This window comes from Capra hircus, chromosome 2 (assembly GCF_001704415.2).
Source record: "Capra hircus breed San Clemente chromosome 2, ASM170441v1, whole genome shotgun sequence".
Lineage (NCBI taxonomy): Eukaryota > Metazoa > Chordata > Mammalia > Artiodactyla > Bovidae > Capra > Capra hircus.
Genome location: NC_030809.1, coordinates 121,244,970 through 121,259,145, shown reverse-complemented (window position 1 = coordinate 121,259,145; position 14,176 = coordinate 121,244,970). Strand labels below are relative to the sequence as shown.

The 14,176-nt window shown below is 40.8% G+C and overlaps 1 protein-coding gene across 1 annotated transcript in view; it reads right to left on the bottom strand.

The window, feature by feature from the left end:
• Positions 1–14,176, bottom strand: part of ITGA4 (integrin subunit alpha 4) — a 99,182-nt gene that overhangs the window by 13,359 nt on the left and 71,647 nt on the right. Inside the window, exons 18-21 of the mRNA XM_013968519.2 lie at positions 4,799–4,949; positions 3,181–3,276; positions 2,442–2,521; positions 1,956–2,045 (exon numbers count right to left, since the gene is read on the bottom strand). Coding sequence (XP_013823973.2) covers positions 1,956–2,045; positions 2,442–2,521; positions 3,181–3,276; positions 4,799–4,949 — 417 coding nt within the window. The remainder of the gene's footprint in view (positions 1–1,955; positions 2,046–2,441; positions 2,522–3,180; positions 3,277–4,798; positions 4,950–14,176) is intronic.

Below are 14,176 nucleotides of genomic sequence, written 5' to 3'. Positions count from 1 at the left end.
TCATTCCCAATACTGCCAGCTCACTCTAGTGACCGTTCCATCTCTCTCAGCCTTCAAATGATTCATGCAAACTTGAAAAATATGAGATAAATTCTTAGCTTTGCCCTCAGGCTCCAATATCCACTTATACTTCAGTGTATCTGACAGATTTTTGAATTACTTCTCACCATCCACCAATTCCTGCTGGCTATTTGTAATGAACCCTAAGTGTGGGGAACAATTCAAACACCAATAAGTAGGGCAAGTTTTTGTTAAAATACAAGGTTGTCCCTCTTTTACCTGAAATGAGACATATGCATGGTTGGTAATGAAGTTCAAGGAATTTTTCTAGGGAAATCCCGATTCCCCAGGTTGTGAATATTTGGCAGCGCAATGGCACCTCACTCCAGTACTCTTGCCTAGAAAATCCCATGGACAGAGGAGCCTGGTAGGCTGCATTGCAGTCCATGGGGTCGCGAAGAGTCGGACACAACTGAGCGACTTCACTTTGACTTTTCACTTTCATGCACTGGAGAAGGAAATGACAACCCACTCCAGTATTCTTGCCTAGAGAATCTCAGGGATGGGGGAGCCTGGTGGGCTGCCGTCTATGGGGTCGCACAGAGTCGGACACGACTGAAGCGACTTAGCAGCAGCATGAGGTCATATGGACTTCTTGGTGGCTCAGCAGTAAAGAATCTGCCTGAAGCACAGGAGCTGTAGGAGACGTGGGTTCGAACCCTGGGTCGGGAAGGTGCCCTGGAGGAGGGCATGACAACCCACTCCAGTGTTCTTGCCTGGAGAATCCCATGGACAGAGGAGTCTGGCAGGTTACAGTCCATGGGGTCGCGAAGAGTTGGACATGATAGAAGCGACTTAGCACACACGCATGAGGTAATATATTAGAGGCTCTTTTTCACAGCAGAGAGAGATATCCAAATGCTGCAGATTTAGGCAGCTTCATAGCTGCAGAGCGTTCGTTGCTCAAAATAACAAGATGTGTTTAATTGAAAACCGGGACGACACACTCATCGTAACAAAATCAAGGAGGCGAGATACACATTCGAATCCAAGAAAGATGGCATCGGCTTCTCTCTGCTCCTCAGTCCCGCCTTCAAAAGGCTTCCTTTTCCCCCTGCTCGTTTTATCTAACTGGAGACTCGGGTCCATGGCTTTATTGTTATATACCTGTGTGCCAGCATTATGGCTGGTTAAAAATGACGGGAGGCGATTTACATTTAGAGCAACTAGAAAAGCCCATCTCTTCATTCTGTATCTTGTATCATCTATTGCTTTAAGAATATTGCTTTAAACTAAGATTAACCAGCTTAATAATTTCCAGCAAAATCATGAAAGATTTTCTCAGTGCTATTTTAAAAATTCCTTCTCCTCACATCTCCTTCCTGAATCAGAGAAGGGTCCACTCCAAGAATTACTAAGGTTGTGAGGAGTCAGTGAATGCTGGCCCTGGGGCTGTAGGGGAGGAACTCTGTAACTCACAGCTGTAGAGACTGGACAAGGGAGCCAGCTCTCCTGTACCAGTTCGGCTGCAACACTGGTAGGTGCAGGGCTGGGACAAGAGTGACGTGGCCAAGCTTTCACTGCTCCAAACCTCACACTTGCCGTGGCCACTGGGCATGGCCATACACGGTGCACGCCAGCACTCTGGGGCCCTGGCCTGCGCAGTGTATAGCTAAAAAGGCCGAATGTGGCCTGCTAGAGGTTTGGTGGACTCTTCCAGGAAGAAGTCTCCTCCCCCAGGACATTAATATAAGGTGGTCTCAGTGATGACTACAGAGTGAGTTAAAATCACAAACAGCTAAGCAATGAGCTGCAACACCGAGGGTAACTGTTAAGAGAAACAGCACATGCTCTTTTCATAAAAAACCTTAAACCTGTTTTTGACCAATGATTTAAGAAGCAACAGAACTCAAAATCAGCTCAGAATTGTACGGGAGGCTTTCATGTCTACTCACCCGTGAACTGTTAGCATGACTTCATACTTAAGAGGTATTGTCACAGTCACCTTATTATGCTTGACATCGCCTGTTTCCCCTTCATTTTCACTACAGAAGCAAACAGAAGAGACTCTCAGAGTCCAGTCAGCACAAAAATTCTCATCAGAGAGAACTAATTACACCCATGTATACCTAATGTACTTGGAGGCTGGTTTAAAATATGCTCTTGGAAGAGTCAGAATAAAAGTAGATGTAACAGTAAAAACAACTTATGCCACAGCTGGCAGAAACTCGCTGTCATTGTCTACACTGCTATTTTGCTATTTATCTCTGTGCTATAAAGCTTTAGGTTAGAAGGTTTTTTTGTTTTAACAGATCACATAAGAGAAGTTTGCTCCTGCAGATAATGGAACATAGTCCATGGTTCCCTAAAGTGACCCCCGTTTCTCTCCCCCAAAGTGAGGGGTTCATCTAACACAGTTGTTTTTTCATAGTGAAAAGTACCAGGCGGCATGTACTGTGATGTTGAGATCCTCTTCTGCTCTGCTGAGTGAGCTGGCATCCAGAAGAAAACTAACATCTGTCTGAAAAACACAGACAGGGAACACCCATTTTAAAAATAATAAAAACCATTTTTTTTTACAATCTGAATTTTAGTTTTTCTTATTGTTTAAAAAATGTGAAATGCATTTGAGATGCTGTTCTAGAAGCACAGGCTAGCCCTTGAGACAGCTGCGGGGAAGCTGTGGGGTCTGTGGCAATGTTAAAGCGGCAGCATTCCCTCAAGTGATGTGCAGAGACAAAGCCTCCTCTGAATGTAAAGAGAGGCAGGTCCAGAACGACAAAAACTCGAGATAGATGCTTTAACAACTTGTGTGTGGACTCTTGCCAGAAACACCTTTTTGTGTAGCAGAGGTAACATGCCTGGCAGATAGAATCACCTGGGGTGGGCTAGGGGGGAGTGTTGGGAAAGTGTGAGACTGGGGAGCAGAATTCTGATTGAACATTCACATGCCCATCCTGACATAAACAGGTGCCCTCCCTTTAAAAAAAATTTTTTAAACAGTGAACACTGCCAAGAATATAAAAATCTCCAAGATCTCAAACCCAGTTAGTTTTGGTTTGACTTCACTTAACTACTTACTTAGTAAATAATAACAACAAATTATTTGTATGCAGCACAGATACAGAAAACAGAAAATACTTTATATTCATGTGAGTAGCAAAAACTATAAGTGCTCACCTTTGATAGATGATCTACATATATATAACCAACCCTGCAGTCAAGTCTCACTACGCCGGAGCCGTCTGTCACTTCACAGTTTATTTGTTTCTCTTCCTGAAAGGAAAAACGATACAACTGGTTTAGGTAGAAGGGGACAAGAAATCCGTCACATATGTTTAAGGATGGTTTTTGAAAAGAAAATCATCCCCAGAGAATGTACTTTCTTGGAAGACCATTTTCTATTTAATTTTGGAATAAATCAGGAGGAATTAAATTACATAAACATGTGTGTATAAGAATATAGTTAGTCTAAATTCACATAAATTCTCCACAGAATAATTCCTGGACTTACAGCTTTCAGCCGTCTTTCTTTGCTCACTATTTAACTCAGGGTTCCTTGAAAAATTATTAAGCAAGGAATTCATAAGGTCTGCATTTCATTGGCCCTCTTCTGTCTGGGATGTGAGAAGGTGATAAAGGTATTTACTTATAAACACTGTAATCACGATGATACATATATTCAAATGTTTGGGGAAATACACATTTATGTACATTCATAGGTGCATGTTTCCCTCAGTAGCTGAGTTTTCCTCTCACCACTGCAGGTAGGCCCCCAAGGCTCTAGTGGAGGTGGGCAGTAGATATCTGTGAGAGGTCAGAAGACTTTCTATTAGTGTGAAGAAAGTCTCTGGATGAGAGATGGGTAAATTTTCTAAGAGACAGAGAAATATCCAAGAAGAAAGTGATTGAAACATTGCTCTTTCAAATTCAACATTACTAATACCTCATTGATGGGTTTAAGCACTCGTGGCTAAGGCACAACGGTAAAAAGGAAAAAAAAATTCTTTCCAGATGCTCCAAACTCCTTCAGGAAAAGAGAAACTTGCATGCAACTGGATGACACTGGGATTTTGGAATCTGACACTGGTTCTAGCATTTTGGAAGTTCTGTGGGACTGAGACAGTATATGTGAACCTAAAAGGCAGAGCAGTATCTCCAGGAGCCCAGCATGGAAGGCCAGTATTGCCCACGTCCAGACCCCAACCATGAGGAGCAGCATCATAGCCCCAGGTGAGGGTGTACCAGGGAGGAGAGCAGTGGCACCTGGCAGCTTGCTTGCATAACTGGACAGTATCTTCTGTCCCATAGTAGCATTTGGAAGCAGGAAGCTGACTCTCCTTCTCTCAGTCATATCCCAAGAAACTTGCCATTTTGTTTAGGGGCACAGAGAAAGTAACAACACTGGAAACCTGAGTGCTAAGTGTGAATATTAAGACTCAAACGTCAAATATTTATACCTCAAAGTGATAGTCATTCATGCCATTTAAATTCTTTAAAAAATAAGTAAAATATGTAGTATCATGCTACTATAGCTTTTGATACTTCTTGTTGTTCAGTCACTCAGTCATGTCTGACTCTTTGCAGCCCCATGGACTGCAGTACATCAGGCCTCCCCACCCCTCACCATCTCCCAAAGTTTGCCCAAGTTCATGTCCATTGCATCAGTGATGCCATCCAGCCATCTCAGCCTCTGACGCCCTTTCCTTCTTTTCCCCTCAGTCTTTCCTAGCATCAGGGACTTTTCCAATGAGTCATCTGTTTGCATCAGATGACCAAAAATATGTTTGATATTTACCAGATCTAAAATCTTAATGAAGTAAAGACCGGTGGGGAGCTTGATATGCAGAGTTGTCTCATACGCATCATCTCCAGCATTAAATAAAGACACGTTCAACATCAATGTCTTCATACTTCCAACAGCGAGATAGGTTTTATTTTCATGTGGTCTAAAAATGAAGTAATGTTATTTAGTTTTTCTTTGGGAACTAAAAATCCATCTCTTCATTTATTTATCATGAACATGAAATATTAACTTGGAAATACAACCATAGGAGATGACCCCATGCAAGTAGATGTAAATCTATGTAAAAAAGAACTCAATTTCCCAGCTTCAGATAAATTTAGTTAGTTATTACACAAGAAAAGTTTTAAAATTTAGTTATAATTAAACTAGACTGCTTTTTGTTTTTCTGTTTAACTTCCTGCTTCTATCATCTTACATATTTTTCTCATTATTTCAAAATATTTTCCTAAAAGATTTTTTTTCATTTTCTTTCTTGATCCTTAAATAGACACTGAATTAGCTGTTTCCCAAGCCACAGGGGGACATGGGGAAAACTGAGGAAGAAGAACAGACTATTTCCACCAAAATAGAGGCTGCTCTGGTGGATGTGAGCACAACACTGGGAAGGGGCTGCTGTGGCCAGCAAACGGGTCCCACTAAAATCTGTCGGATTAGAATTAATTTCTTAAGGCAGACTGCTCACCTCTACTAATAAATGGGCCAAATTAAAAAAAAAAACAACTGCAAAAATGCTTCAGCATCCTGTGAATCGGAACAAGAACACTGCCGCACATCCAAATGGACAGGTGAGCGCCGGTTCTGGCTTGAGTGTCAATGTTGAGAGTTCTCAGAAGTTCTTCCAGTTGATCATCATTGCTAAGCCCCTTCACCCAGCATTGCATCCTCCTAATGAAAGTGGTTTCTCCCTCTCCAACTATCCCGCACACTGGGCAACCCTATAAACCGGGATGTTCACACTGTCTGGTTTTGCTCACCACTAGAATAAGTTCTCTTGGAGAAACGTTCTGGGTCATGATTATCACTATTTTCTCCAAGGCTAGCAACACAATTAGTGTTCAGAGTATATGTGTGGCACGTAAATGCAGTAACCTTAAAAATGGTTGAGTAACAGTAAAGAAAGTTCGGAAAGTGAGGAAGTATTGGGTAACTGACTGTTAAAATTTCATGAACTGTATACATTCTATGACATTACAGCCATGCTTATCTGCTTTCTGATGGAATGCAAACTCCAAATGTTTCATTAAGATAAAGTAAACATCTAATACTTCCACGTTCATATGCTCTGTGCCCCACCCACACAACCTCATGTTTTAGCGACAACACAGCTATTGAGCTGGCCAATAAATTGATGGCAACATTGATACTGGAAATATCAGTAACAGTTTTTAAGAAGCAAAATATTATTAACCTCAGGATGTACAAACAAAATTATAATTTTTGGACACATCTCCCTTTTATACCTCTAATAATATATCTTTAAGAAATCAGACATTTCACCTAATTCCTAAAAGTTCTTCCCCTCTTATCCTAATTGTTTTACCACTTTAAATTTTCTTATCTAGGTAGAACATACATAAGGAAAAATGCATAAAACCTGAATGGAGCACTCAGTACATTTTTATAAACTGAATACATGTGTGAAAGCATCACCCAGATTGAGAAAAACGTATTGCCAGCATCAAAGAAACACCTTTGTGCCCCCTTCCAATGACTGCCACCACCCACTATCTTGCTTTTAATAGTCTAGACTGGCTTTGCTCAGTTTTATACTTCATATAAACAGAGTCACTATGTAATCTTTCAGTATCTGACATTTCTGTATTCAAAATTTTGTTCTTAAGATTAATCTATATTGATGCATAGAGTTGTAAAGTGTTTCTTCTAACTAGTGTGCATATTAATGTTTATAAGTATGCTATATTTTATTTATCTTTTCAACTATCATTGGAATTTGACAATTCCAGTTTGGAGCCTCTATAGTTTTCCAGTAAACATATATATGTAATTATGCGGTGTCCATCAGTCTGTCTATCTACGAGCAGACCTCTAACCCAGGACTAATTCCTGAAAAAAAAATCTCTAAATCAGGCTAATTCTGACAACCAGTTGAAATTTTACTAACAAGTTATGTTTAGAAAATACACCAGTCTAGGTTCAATGCATGAAACAGGATGCTTGGGGCTAGTGCTCTGGGATGACCCAGAGGGATGGGATGGGGAGGGCAGTGGGAGGGGGGTTCAGGACGGAGAACACATGTACACCCGTGGTGGATTCATGTCAATGTATGGCAAAAACCACTACAATACTGTATAGTGACTCGCCTCCAAAAAAATAAATAAAGTGGGGAAAAAAAGAAAATACAGTATAAATAACTATGTTTAAATCATAAAAAATTAAAATGTCCTACAGGATTCTCATATAAAAAGCAAGCATACCATAGAGTAGAGGTTCAAAAACTGCTGCCTGAAGGCCAAATTTGGACTGCTGCCCGGTCATGCAAATAAAGGTTTATTGGAACATAGCCATGCCCACTCATCTGTAGCCACTTTTGCACTCTGACAGCAGAGTTGAGCAGTTGAGACGGATCTCTGTCCCACAAAGCCTAAAATATTTACTGTCTGTCCCTTCATGTAAAAAGTTTGCTGGCTCTGTCATTGAGCAGCCTGACTGAGGAGCATAATTATTTCAAAATAAGCATACCACATATTACTATATTTAAAATCTGTATTATTTTGACAGTAACAGAAGCTTCATTATTTCAGATGGCACTGGATGCTGCTTTAGAGGAAATGACCCCCTAGACCTCATAATTCCTTGTCTGATAGTAATGACATTGAGGAGAAAGGAATTAAAATGTTCCTAGGCAGCATTTCTAGCTCTGACCCCTGGGTCTGAGAAGTTGGATATTTCTGGGAGGATGAATGATAACTAACAAGGCAGTAACTCTTCTAAACCCAAGGTACATTTCAGGGTAGAAGAATCTGACTCAGTGACCGTGTGCTCTTTCTCCAACATGTGAGGGGATGGCTGTGACTTGCTCATTCTTGTGCTGTAAACCTTTGTGTTACGTTAGCACTCATCTGCTTGTGCACAAACACGGCTGTCCCACAACCCTTCTACTTCTCCAGAACCAAAGTACAGCTAAAGGAACCGAAGCGGTTCCAAAAGTAAACTTCAGCTTGACATTAAAGTTTAATTAAGACTTGTAGAAGAGCTGCCTAGAAATAGACATTTATAAAATATTCTGGCTTGTAACCAAAGCATTAGTCACTGAACACCTTTGGGAAAGAAGTTGGCACTTAGACAAGCAACAGAAGGTGAAAGCACTGCATAAACAGCTAGGTTCCAAGACAACAGCAAATTAAAGAGAAACACACACTGTTCACATTTCAGCAGCGAGGCTCCTGGTCTATTTCCCTTTTTTAAGCTATTCTGCCGCAGTATCATGATTACAATTCTACTCTTTGTGTATATGTGTGTACATATATATACGTGTATATATATACATGTACACACACATATGTACGCATATATCTTACTGGACCTTGAATCATTAACAAGGGGCCGGCAGAAGGAGGCCCACCAGCTTTTCATGTGAGACACAATAAAGGACCAGGTGCACATCTGGAAGCGCGACAAGGCTGAACCAGAGCTTTTCCTGGGAATCGTGGTCCATTCTTCATTAAAACCTGCGTAATGCAGACTTGAAATTTACAAAGAAGCCTAGAATCCACGTAATTTAAGCAGATCAAGATACTGTATACATACAGAATCATACCTTAATAAGGGGAAAATAGAAAAATGATGTATTTCAGCACCAGGCTCTATGTTTTTCCTGAATGAATGCTTCCTAAGTCTTAATATAATGAAGGCACTTTGCCTCTATAAGATGAATGACTGCTTCATAGCTAACATGTTTTTAATCAAGATGCTAGAACAAAATATAACATGAATTAATATGTACCCGTGTCAATGTACATGAGTCATTTATTTGACAAAACCTAACCTGCAGGAAGTGGCCTACAGGCCCAAGTAAATATGTCTCCTCTTTTGTCTTTATTACTGACTTTGGGAAAAAATTAAGCACTGGAAAATTTTCATCTACTGGGAAATATCAGTTACCTGACCTTTAAGAAGATTTTACTGAATAAAGACAAACTCATTGAGAGCCCAAGGCAGCTAGCAGAGGAATATGACTGGAAGACCGAACTAGTAATTAGAATGTTTAGTGTATAAAGCATACAATTCCTCTTCCCCAAACTTGGTGACATCAGTGAGGAATATATTCCTAATATCAGCATTGTAAAAATGGACAGTGTTGTTAGACTTACTCTTTTGGGGCTAAAAGAACAGTGTAGTTACACACTGCTCACTGTCTGGCTTCCCTGGAGGCTCAGCAGTAAAGAACCACCTGGAATGCAGGAGACTCAGGAGACTTGGGTTTGATCCCTGGGTCGAGAAGATCCCCTGAAGAAGGAAATGTCAAGCTGCTCCAATATTCTTGCCTGGAGAATCCCATGGACAGAGGAGCCTGGCAGGCTACAGTCTTGTGTCACAAGGAGTTGGACATGACTGAACAATTGAGTGCACGTGTGTGTGTGCGTGTGCACACACACACAGTCTATCCAACAGTGATCTCCATTCTTATCTGCTAACAGAACCCTGGATTATTCAAGCAATAGGGAGTGTCCCCTTGATATTGCAGAAGCTAAGGTCCTTGTTTGGTGTCAGGGAGTGAATTTTGACTAGTCTAAGATCATGATGCCTCCATCCTCCTTCAGCCAGGAGAGATTCAGTGGGAAGAATGTGACACAGTCTGGTTCATCAGGATAACAAGTCTGCTCAGACACTTCCCTTCCTCGAAAGCCAGCCTCAAGAGGACACGGAACTTTGCTTCCGCCCCTTTCTGTTTATTGGGAAGCTTGTGCTGTGATGGCCCTCTGATAACCACAAGGGAAAAGCCGAGAGAACTGGAAAGATAGACATGAGCCATGAATGTCCAGATTTTGGTAGTTTTGCATTGAACCTATCCACCTTCTCCAGACTGCTGATTCTGCAAAATTATTAAACGCCTCTATGCATTAAGTTCAGGAGAAGCCAATAGCATCCCACTCCAGTACTCTTGCCTGGAAAATCCCATGGATGGAGGAGCCTGGTGGGCTGCAGTCCATGGGGTCGCACAGAGTCAGACACGACTGAAGCGACTTAGCAGCAGACTGAGCATGCATTAAGTTAGTGTTAGTCTAATATTCCGTTACAGTTAAAAGCATTCCTAACCAAAAGTGGGGACTTCTGGTCAGGAAGCCCCTCCAGCTGTTACCCTGGAAGTGTGACGGAGGCACAGAAGAGAGGTAGTGTCAGATCAGCCATCTCCATGAAAGACTCGACTTTCAGCTGCTGGTGCGATGGCTGATACCTGCCACTCTGTCTTTAAATTCTACTTGGAATGTTGATAAAGATATTTGGTCATCTTCATTTCTCAGTGTAAGTCCATTTGATTGGGGTTTACTGACCTGAGAGTTTAGAGATTCAGGAGGAAGCCTCAACTTCATGGAAACATGAAATGGAGTGCATCAGCGCTATTTAGCTTGCTGCTGACAGTCAGTTATTGCAGTCGTCAGGAACTCATGTCTTTGATGGAGTAAATACATTCACCTGAAGTAGGTTTGTAGCTCTGAGACACAGACATGCCATCAGGGCCAATGGAGTTACAGTTGGGAGAAGGCATAGAACATATGATTGCAATTTGCCTACCATGACTGAGAAGGCAGGTAGGACTCATGTGTGAAAGGCAGATTTCTGTCTGATAGAGTACAGTTTATTAAAATGCAAAGCAGTTGGTCATAACCCTTCACCTGTGGGCCTAAAAATTCATTAGACAAGTTATCACTTGAAAACTCTTCAAGTAAGTTATCATTTACCTAATGGAAATAGCTTGTAACCTTTATAACTGATGCAAAAGATATGGGGCTTATACTTTACACTGACTTTCAGGCCACTTCAGGCTTCGCAGAACTGAAAACTATTGACCTAGGCACAGTCAGCAGCACTCTTGGGACATAAAGAAACAATAAACTCTGGACATTAACCAGTGCATGATCAGAAAATGTTTAGAATTCATTGGCAACGGTTCATTTTTTTTGCCGAATAGAAACTTTTTGGGGGATACGGTCTATAAATATCCCAATCATGTTATAAAAAATAATAACATCACATTTCCATGTGTCCCAGGCTTTGCCTAGGTAATGTACTGCTCTGCATCACTGCATTTTATTTTTAAAACAACCTTACAGAGTAGGCACTATTTTACCTTCTTATCGATGAGGAAGGAAGTCTGCAGAGGTTGAAAGTCTTCTTTTAAAAGGTTATTCAGCTAGTAAACCACAGATAAACTTGAACCAGGTTAGCCTGACTTCAAATCTAAACTCTAAACCACAACAATTCTTGGATTCTCAGATTTTAGTTTGATAAGAACCACTGATAGCCTTCTTAATAATGAATATCTCTGGCCTGGTCCCCATGGATACTGATTTGGTTGGTCAGGGCCTAGGAGCCTGCATTTCTATCAAGCATCCCAGCTGATTCTCATGAAGGTGACTCTAAGACCACATCTTGAGAAACAGTGTCTTACCATACAATCATTATGGACTTCATATTTTGACTATAATAAGAAACATTATTATTTCAAGTTAAAATACAAAGTAGGCAAAGTAACTTCTTATTATGAGAAATATGTTATGAAGAAAAACTGATAATTAAATTAATGATTTAATATCTTAATTCAGGAAGATATATTTTAATGCTTCAGGAAATTAGCCTTCTTCACAAGTTCCTATAAATTTCAACTTTTTTTTTCATGGGCCTGAGGAATTGCAATGAAAGATGATCAGGTGACAGTGGGGGTGTCTGATTTAAAGAGATGAAAACACCACTTAATTATATCTTAGATAATTTTTCCCACACAAAATCATTCTTCTTATCAAAGGCTCATGACAGAGAGCAAAAGTACCAGGAAGACTAAGCATTTTAGGAAGAAAATAAATACATGAATGGGAAGGTTATAAATTATTCATCTAATATTTCAACAAAGGCACCACAATTACATGCTGAATTATGAAGCAGTTAGTGGTTGCTGTTTTAGGAACATCTAAGCAGCCAATCTGGATAATTTAAGTATAGAGTTCAATTATCAATCAAATAGGTTAGGGCTTCTTGGCCCTCAACTGTAGATGCTCAAGGCTATCCTGGCATTGCCTAAGTGAAAAGAATTAATTTATTCTCTGCCATATGTCATCCCACCCCAGCAGGGTACTCAACACTGTTTGTCAACCTTTTTACTCATTCCTGGTTGACTCTCCATCCCATTTATTACAGTCATTTTGAATCTTTTCCCGTTCCCTTCACAAGGTCCCAAACCCATCCTCAAAGCCCTCACTTTGCATTTATAAACTCAGTTTTTATTCTGGCCATCCATGAGTTCTCTGTACTTGCCCTCCTACCACATTAAAATGTCTTAACGTCAGCATCTGTTCACAGTTTCTTAGCTCAAGATAAGGAAAAATCTTAACTGCCTTCTAAGCCTAACCCTTCTACCTGCATCTGATCCCCATGCTCTTTCCTTTAGGACCTTGCTGCATTCTCAGCAAACGTCCATTTGTCACCTAGAGCATTCCAGGCACTGTATTTCGCATTAGGGACACAAAGATGAAAATATAGACCCTTGAAGCAGCCTATAGGATAGTGTGGAGATGGACAATAATAGTGGTGAGCACAGGTGCAATGGGGGCAGGACCACAGGAGGACTTGGGTTTTTGTAGCCAGAGACAAAGCGCGGGGGGGGGGGTGCTTTACCTAGGAAACAGCTGAGATTCATAAGATAAATAAGGGCTAACCACATAGGTAGGTCGAAGTGAAAGGATACAGAGGCTCAGGAGAGGATGCTATGGCCAAGGAACCATAAATATTCTGCAATCAATGGAAAAAAGTTCAGTGGAATTGCTAAGAAAGAGCACTAAGGACTTCAGATTTTAAGATGATAATGAACTACTAAAGCCCTGCTATCATAAGTGTAAGTGAGAAAACTCACTCTGGAAACATCTTGGTAGAGGAATTCGAATAGTGCAAAGTCAGACACCAGTATCCCAGAAAGCGGTTAAGCCCATTGATTCAGGCAGGATATTGAGTGCCTGGTTCAAAGCAACAGTCGTAGAGATACAATAGTATGATGGATAAAAGGTATATCTGGTGGTAGTATTATAAGGCTGGGTAATTTATTTGATGTCAGGGATAAGAAAGAGAGAAGGGTGCAGGCTGAACTCCAGGTTGTTGGCCTCGGTAACTAATGGTTGTGTCATTGGTGGATAGTGACTAGACACCCAACAGTTCATGTGTGATAGGCATTGCATGAGTGGGTGTGGAGCTCAGAGGCATGGATCTGGCATCAGCAGTAGAGGCAGGCCAGGGGAGGTCATAGTTGTGAGTAAGATTATCCAGGGAAAATATGGGAGCGTGAGAAAGAGCCAACAAAGCCAAAATCAGTGATCCTCCAGCACAACTGAAAAGGCAGGGCCAGAGAAGTAGCAACACAAAGAGAATGGAAGTAGGATGGCATCATGGAAATGAAAGCAAAACACATTGAAAAAAGAATGTGAACAGTTGCCAAACCCTTCACAGGAGAATTCAAGTAGGATCTGAAAGTGTCCCCTGGATTTAAGTCGACTCTCTGTTCAATTTATTCTTTTCCCTGCCTTTGATCCTCACATTTGCTTATATCATCCCATGATTAAATAAATAACCTTGGATAAATACACAAATATTCCCTTAATCACTGACGCTATCATTATACTACAACTGCTCAGACATTTCTATGTTAAAATTTGCTGGTGACTTTCTATTTTTCCCCCACCAGTCACATTTTAAGTGCCAACTTCCATGACCTTTCCTCATTCATTATGGTTTCTGATCTCTATAAAATTACAGTATTAAACCTCTCTTTTTACATTTTCCATTGGCTAGCGCACCATGAACTTGATTTTCCTCTTGGTTCTATGAAGTTACTTTTCCAGTCTCCTGGAGTAACTCCTTATTCTTTTCAAGCTTTTTAAATGAAATTTATCCACCCTTGCCAAGATTTGATCCTTAGTGCTTTTCTCTGTGAAATTTCCATTTTGACCCCAGGCATTTTCCCAAGTCACTAATGTATAGAGGACCCCCAAACACAATCCTGAACTACATGTTCCAGTGGAGAGCTACATACAGAAAACTCACCAAACTCAGAATACCCCAGTTTAAACCTGGTTCCTTTATATCCCTACCTCCCCAAAAGAGTCTCCCATTTTCCTGCCCTGTCAGTGACGCCTCCTTGCCTCT